This window comes from Aedes albopictus, chromosome 2 (genome assembly GCF_035046485.1).
Source record: "Aedes albopictus strain Foshan chromosome 2, AalbF5, whole genome shotgun sequence".
Lineage (NCBI taxonomy): Eukaryota > Metazoa > Arthropoda > Insecta > Diptera > Culicidae > Aedes > Aedes albopictus.
In genome coordinates, this window is record NC_085137.1 from 505,524,281 (window position 1) to 505,531,783 (window position 7,503).

The 7,503-nt window shown below is 40.5% G+C and overlaps 1 protein-coding gene across 1 annotated transcript; it reads left to right on the forward strand.

The window, feature by feature from the left end:
* Window positions 1-4,165: 4,165 nt before the first annotated feature.
* LOC115267122 (serine protease inhibitor 42Dd-like) lies at window positions 4,166-5,837 on the forward strand. The gene is made up of 2 exons (XM_062849403.1): window positions 4,166-4,657; window positions 4,744-5,837. Exons 1-2 carry the CDS (start codon window positions 4,541-4,543, stop codon window positions 5,827-5,829), a joined length of 1,203 nt encoding a protein of 400 aa, XP_062705387.1. The 5' UTR covers window positions 4,166-4,540; the 3' UTR covers window positions 5,830-5,837.
* Window positions 5,838-7,503: the final 1,666 nt, after the last annotated feature.

Sequence of the window (7,503 nt, forward strand, 5' to 3'; positions counted from 1 at the left end):
GAAGAATGTGTTTTTGAAGAAGTTCATCATTATCGTTCTGCAAATTATGATAATATACGACAACAAATTTCTCTGGTGAATTGGCAAAATGTGTTAAGAAATGAAAAAAATGTTGAAGATGCCGTTACAACATTTTACAGAATATTATACGATATAATTCACGACAATATACCTTTGAAGAAAAGAAGACGTCATCATACCTCAAGGTACCCCATTTGGTTCAATCGAGAAATTAAAAACCTGAAGAACAGAAAACAGAAAGCACATAAAGCATACAAAAAATACAGGAATGATCAAAGCTTATCCAATTATTTAAATATGTGTGACCAATTAAATCATGCCATTGATATTGCATCCGAGGAGTATAACGAGAAAACCGAGCGGGAAATAAAATCATGCCCGAAGATTTTTTTTCAATTACGTTAAAACTTAATGAAAATCTGACAATTTTCCACCTGAAATGCACCTTGACGAAAAATTTGGAGTAGACTCTGAAGCAAATTGCAATCTTTTTGCAACATTCTTTGAAGAAGTCTACACCACACATTCGGAGGAAAATCGGGATCGTGAATATTTTTCATTTCTTCCTGAGCTATCTAAAGACATCAACGTTCATCAAATCAAAGTACCGTAAAACGGGGTGAATAGAAACAATGGGGCGAATAGAAACAAATAACTTATTATAAAAAGGATGACAATTATGTTTTAAAATTCATCAAAACTTAATTTTATTAGCTAGTTGGATGCTACTAGTGTTTCAATAAACCTTTTTTAAGATGATAATTCCGTTAATTTTTTTGTGAAAATTTTTAAAAGCAAAGTATTGATTTGGAGGCAAAAAAACTTCCGCCATTTAAATTGCGTTTCATCGATTTGGTATGTATTAACAGACTAAAGTATTTTTCGACATTCGACATTTTTTTCTTCACTAGGTGAATTATTATAATCTAGTGTTAGAGTTTTAATTGAATTAAAAGTTATTTCTGTCTTGAAATTGGAAAAAAAAATATCGAAAATTGTTCAAAGCTGTTTCTATTCGCCCCATTGCGGGGTGAATAGAAACAAGCAACCTTTTTTCAAATAAGTTAACGAAATCAAAATTAGTTTTGTATCCTAATTACAGCAATTAAAGAGGGAGGAGGGACCCAAAGTTAAGACCCTTGCAACTGACTTTATTACGCACGGTTCCAGAGATACTTGCCTAAGTATGCTGGAAGGTGTTTCTATTCGCCCCGTTTTACGGTACATGACATTACGGACGCATTAAAAAGTCTAGATGCCTCCAAAGGTGCTGGTCCGGATGGGATTCCACCAGTATTCTTGAAAAATGTATCAGTAGAACTTACATCCCCGTTATACTGGCTTTATAACATGTCACTGGAATCAGGTAGTTTCCCTGAAACGTGGAAAAGCTCTTTGCCAATTTTCAAAAGTGGCAAAAAATCCGACGTACGTAATTACCGTGGAATAGCTATAATCTCTTGCATTCCGAAGATCTTTGAGGCAATAATCAATAAAACTTTATTCGACATGGTCAAAAACAGAATAACTCACACGCAACACGGGTTTTTCAATGGACGTTCAACATGTACAAACTTGCTCGAATTCATACATTATTCGTTGACGGCCATGGGCAATGGCAATCATGTGGAAGTTCTCTATACAGACTTCAGTAAAGCTTTTGATCGAATTGACGTACCAATGTTGCTTTTTAAACTAGAAAAAATAGGATTTGGTCCAGGTCTTCTTAAATGGGTCGGGTCATACCTTTCCAATCGTCAACAAATAGTTAGATACAAGGGAGTAAAATCTAAACCTATTCAAGTTACATCTGGAGTTCCTCAAGGGTCTCATTTGGGCCCATTATTATTTATTCTGTACGGCAACGACATTTCCTTCATTCTTAAAAAAGTTAAAGCTCTCATATATGCCGATGACATGAAACTCTTCCTAGAAATAGTAAACGATGAAGACTTGCACACTTTTCAACAGGAAATCGATATGTTTTATGTGTGGTGTAAAAAAAGCCTTTTACAACTGAATGTGAAAAAATGTAATTCCATAGCCATAAGTAGGAAACGTAGTACACCAGATGTAACAATATTATTAGGTGATCAACAGGTAGAAAAATGCGTCAGAATCAGGGATTTGGGAGTGATTTTAGACTCCAAACTAACTTTTACTGATCATTATAATACAGTTATCAACAAAGCAAATAATATGTTAGGCTTCATAAAACGATTTAGTTATCATTTTCACGATCCATATACAGTATAAACATTATATGTAGCCTATGTACGTTCAATTTTAGAATACTGTAGCATAGTTTGGTCACCATTTTCGGTTACACATGAAACTCGTATAGAATCAATTCAGAAACAATTTCTACTATTTGCGCTTCGTAAACTAGGTTGGGCAAGGTTACCTCTTCCGTCTTATGAAGCACGATGTATGCTCATTAACATTCAAACACTAAAAGAACGACGCGAATTTGCAATGTTATCATTTGTAAACGATATCGTTTCGCAGCGTATTGATTCGATGGAGCTTCTTTCAAAATTAAACTTTTATGCTCCCTCTCGACAACTACGAAATCGTAGTATTTTTTATACAAATCATCACTGTACTAATTACGCTAAATTTGGTCTCATCAACCAAATAATGACAACTTACAATAAATTTTGCGAAACTATAGATTTTACTATGACAAAATCACAACTAAAAAAATATTTACATCAAATCAAAATTAGAAATAAAATAAGCAAACAGTTCTAGTTTTAAGTTCAAATTGTATTGAAACGGTCTACTTATGATTGACTACATGAAATAAATAAATAAATAAACTACATATGAAGAGTAGGTCCTATGCATTTTTCGTTCAGTTAATGCACTTTTATTGGTGGAAAACGTTTGGCAGATTATATGTGCAAAATATAGTTTTTTTTTTAAATATTGTCAACTACATAAGCACATTTTTCATATTTTTTTGTAGATGACATCGCCTTATACGTCAAGATGTTCACTTCGCTTGAGGTTCTTCGTTGGTAAGCATTGCTTAATGATCTCCAAACTCAGCTCTTCCTCAGGAATATTGATACTAGTGGATCAAACGTATCCGTAAGAGTTTGGAAAATAAAATGAGTTCATCTTCTTCGATTCTTACCTCTGCAGTATTCAACTGCCAGATCGGGTCTTCAAAAATCAACAGATACGTTCTCATGGAACCACCGTCCTTGAGCTTCTCACGGTTCAGTTGGGCTTCCTCACCGGGTTCCTCACACTGTTCTCACTGTCTTCCACATTTTCTTGGCCAATCGTTTTTCATAGACGATCGTCAAACATACTTCTGCTAAGAAACTGACGTGTTCAAAGTCCACGAAAAAGGTCTTGATTAGTTAAGTAATTCCTATTACACGCAAAAGCCAGAAGAGTCTGTTTATTTTTAGCCGACTATCATCTAACTTACATGCAAATCATCATCTGATTGTCTCGTGCAAAATTGGCAAACGCTATTTTTACACCACCCAGTCCAATCCACTATGAGCTGAAACTGCGAAAGTGCACCCATAACTCACGGCAATCCCAGCTGGAACGCTCCGTCTCGTTCGTTCCGGTTCATTGTCACTATTTTTAAAATATACACCGAGGCAAATTGTTGTCGTGGTTTTCAACTGAAAAATAGGCCAAATTGCTAAACGAACCAACAACGCACTTCAATTTCTTGAGGTTTGTGCTAACGTAAGAACCTCGACAATACCTGTTGTTGTTGTGTCCTGTCTCGCGTCGCATCTTATGTGTATTGAACCAACAACGATGGAAGCAATTTCCCAAGACCCAAGTATTGTACAGTTAATAATGGCACGGTCTTACGGTCATCGGCGAAGGGAAGGAATGTTAGTGTGGCATTCGCTGTTATTAGGAACCAAATATACCTCTGCATCTCCTCAGTTGTTGCGGGTAGATGTTATTAGGGAAGGCTTCTTGATTTATCTTGCTAAGTGCTGTGGTGCATGTAACATGAATTCGTCTAACCATCATAACACTAGTTTTCTCGCGGAGACGAATGACTTTTTGTTAAAACCTCTTTAATAAATAAATAATAATAACTAGTTTTCTCGGTGTACCACGCGGCACAGAATGGTGATCCATTTCAATTGACGCTTCAACTGCGATCAACCCTATTTGGGTCCACCGTCGTCATCACCGTCGGTCGTCGGTCGTCCGGATAGATTAGCGCCGATTTATTTTACGATCGTCCTCCACGTTCTCGCACCGTAATCCGATGATAGTCGGGACGTTGTTGTTTATACCGGCGGCACAGGCATCATCATCGCCGATCGTCCCCATGGCTACAGTAGTGCTCTGATGCTCCGCACATTATCAGTAAAACACCGGCCGTCGACGACGGTTCGGTTATCATCATGGCCAGCTACGCGCGGCTCGCCTCTCGCATACTTGGATGCCTTTAGTATAGACTGATCGTTCTTGGGCGGTGCAAGTGCGCTTAAAAACCCGATCGAAGTGTGCCGTTGAACAAGCCATGATCTTCCGGGAATGGATTGCTGCGATTTTGGCTGCGTTGGTGAGCACGTGTTACGGCGGAGGTCAGCTGCGATTCCCGTACGGTGACACTAACTTCAGCCTCAGCGTCTACAAGGTAGGTTGCGAGACGTCCCACCACATGTGAGTGGCGCTGAATCATCCGGCTTGTTTTGTTTTGATATGTTCGTTTGTATTTTCAAGGCCGCCTTCAGTCCAGAGCGCAACATCGTTGTCGCGCCGTTTGTGTTGCGCAACAGCGTTGCGATGTTGTATTCGATTGCAACCGACACGACACAGGAGCGTCTGCGCGAGGTATTTGGTCTACCTTCGAACTTCTCTGAGTTTCTAACGAACCAGAAGGAGCTACATTATATGCTTGGCGGAGGTGGCGATGGCTTCCGCATGAGGAACAGGATCGTATTGAACGGTCTAAGGGAAGTGGACATTCACATGAGAGACGTCATGAAGGAAGATCTGGACACGACGCTGGTATACTTTGATTTCTCCCAGCGAGAAGGAGTTGTGCGAAGGGTGAACCACTTCGTGAACTTCAATACGAACCGGGTGATAACCAGTATGGTAAACCTAGAAGACATCCCGAAGCATTTGCAAGTCGTGCAGATCTGCTCGGCATCGTTCAAGCCACCGTTTGCAAGTGCGTTCGACACCAAGGATACGATGCCACGGGACTTCAGGAGTGGAATGATCGAGAAACTGTACACGACTATGACGATGTTCAAGCGAGGAGAGTTTCGGTTTTCGCGTATTCCTGAACTAGAGATTGAAGTACTCGAACTTCCGTTTGTGAAATCAAGTGACGCCGTCATGTGGGTTATGCTGCCGGATCGGGAGGCCTCGTTGGAGACAATCATGAAAGCTTTGGAACCAGGGCATTTTGACGCAATTCAGGCGCATTTTCAAATGAAACGAGCGGAAATCACAGTGCCGCTGTTCCACATCGAATCGGAGTTCAACGCCACGGAGTTCTTGCGGCAGTCCATGGGACTGGAAGTGTTGTTTAAGCAGCGAGATCTACGGATCTTCGAAGATGTAGATTCTTCGCTGGACAGTGTTATGCATAAGGCAGGGATGCGTTTCTATGAGAGAACTGCTGACGCCGGCGGGGCTACAGTAGTGAGAAGTTTCAACAAGCGAAGTGCCAAACTTGTTGCACCGTATCAATTTATTGTGGCACGATCGTATCTGTTTGTGATAGTTAAAAAGACAAATAAACAAATTTTGTTCATGGGACATCTGTACAAACCGGATGATCTTATGGAAGTCTGAGTAGGATGTCGCGGATGAACTTACAAAATTTACTTTTCACTTCGAAATTCCTGCAAAAGAGTTAACAACACCCCGAAATTTCAAGTAGTTTGTTCATTTGGTTTTTAAACCACAAATTTCCCAAATGGAGGAGAACGTGCCTCTGAAACCGACCTACTGAAGCTGTGATTAGAACCAGTCCCATCTCCGAGCTCCTATTTTGTGTATTCTTCCGGATTATTTCTCCTGTCAACGATCTTCCACCCGAATTCTAGAAATCCACAAAACTTCCTCTGAATTCCTTCCGTTGACCAGTCAGCAGTCATTCAGTTGAGTCGTATCGCCTATGTAACGAAGTTGAGTAATACTCGTACCAATATGTACCTTCTGTGTTATGCGTGTGTTAATAAAGAGTCAGTTTAGTTATGTCAGTCCAAGCAACAACAACGAGTTTTTATTTATTGCTATCCGTAATTGACTTCCCGGTGTTCCGGCTTGACATGGTGTCAGAAGTGGCCGTTTTCGCATAAAGTATGCCAGACAACCAAGATATTAGCTCGGAATCTCCGAAAGTGTTCGGCCAGAGACCAAAACCGTTTGAGCTAGGAGGTGACGAAAAGTCGAGATGGAGGTTATGGAGAGTTTCCTTCGATTGGTATGCAAGCAGTGTGGAGCTGGAAAAGCTTTCCGGCAAAAGGCAGGTTGCAGTATTTTTGTCCTGCCTCGGTCCAGAAATTATCGACATCTACGAAAGCTTTAATCTAACCACAGCACAGGCGGAAGTATTAAAGACGGTGTCGGATAGATTTTCCGATTATTTTGATGCCCATGACAATCCAGTCTACGAGTCGTACCTGTTCAATAAGATTGTTCAAGAAGAAGGAGAGTCTGTCAGCGCTTTCCTGATCAGATTGCAGTCGCAAGCAAAGAAGTGCAAATATACAGAAAGTGGCCAGGATTTGAACAATCGTCTGATAAGGGATCGGTTGATCAGTGGAATTCAATCAGATGCCCTTCGCACCAAGCTACTGGAGGACAATAAGATCACACTTTCAAAGGCGACCGACATGTGCAAAGCTCATGAAGCGGCTGTACACCAAAACAAGCTAATCGTTGAAGGTGCTTCCAGTGATGTTAATGTGATCAAAAGTCGCAGAATTCCGACAGAAAAGCTTACCAAGTGCTCGTGGTGTGGCCGAAGTCATCGGCCCCGAGAGTGCCCAGCTTTCGGTAAAAAATGTAATAAGTGTGGAAAAGTCGGTCACTTTAGGAGTGTTTGTCGGAGTAAAAGTAGTGCTGATGCCAGAAAAGTCGATTTAGACAGCAGTGACAGCGAAGAAGATTCTGAAAGAATTGTCGATGTTTTGAAAGTGTTCGCTATAAACACGAAGGACTGTTCAGAGTATTGGACGGAAAAAGTGCAGTGTGGGAACAAAACAATCAATGTAAATATTGACACAGGCGCGCAGTGCAGTGTGATGTCGTCCAAGACGGCAATTTCGATCGGTGTAACGAATGTTAAAACATCTTCGGTTAGAAGATTAATAACGTACAGTGGGGACAAAATAACGGTCAAGGGTCGTTTGATTGTGCCGTGTAAGATACGTGGTGTTGAGCACAAATTAGAGTTCCAGATAATTGATCAAAAGTGTGCTACTATCCTTGATGGGAACTCCGCCGAAAAAGCGAACTTGA

What these genes read in the sequence shown, in the direction of transcription:
- LOC115267122 (XM_062849403.1), top strand. Translation starts at nt 4,541, where the DNA reads ATGATCTTCCGGGAATGGATTGCTGCGATTTTGGCTGCGTTGGTGAGC. An exon ending in TCAGCCTCAGCGTCTACAAG is followed by an intron (nt 4,658 to 4,743) that starts GTAGGTTGCGAG and finishes TGTATTTTCAAG; the next exon opens with GCCGCCTTCAGTCCAGAGCG.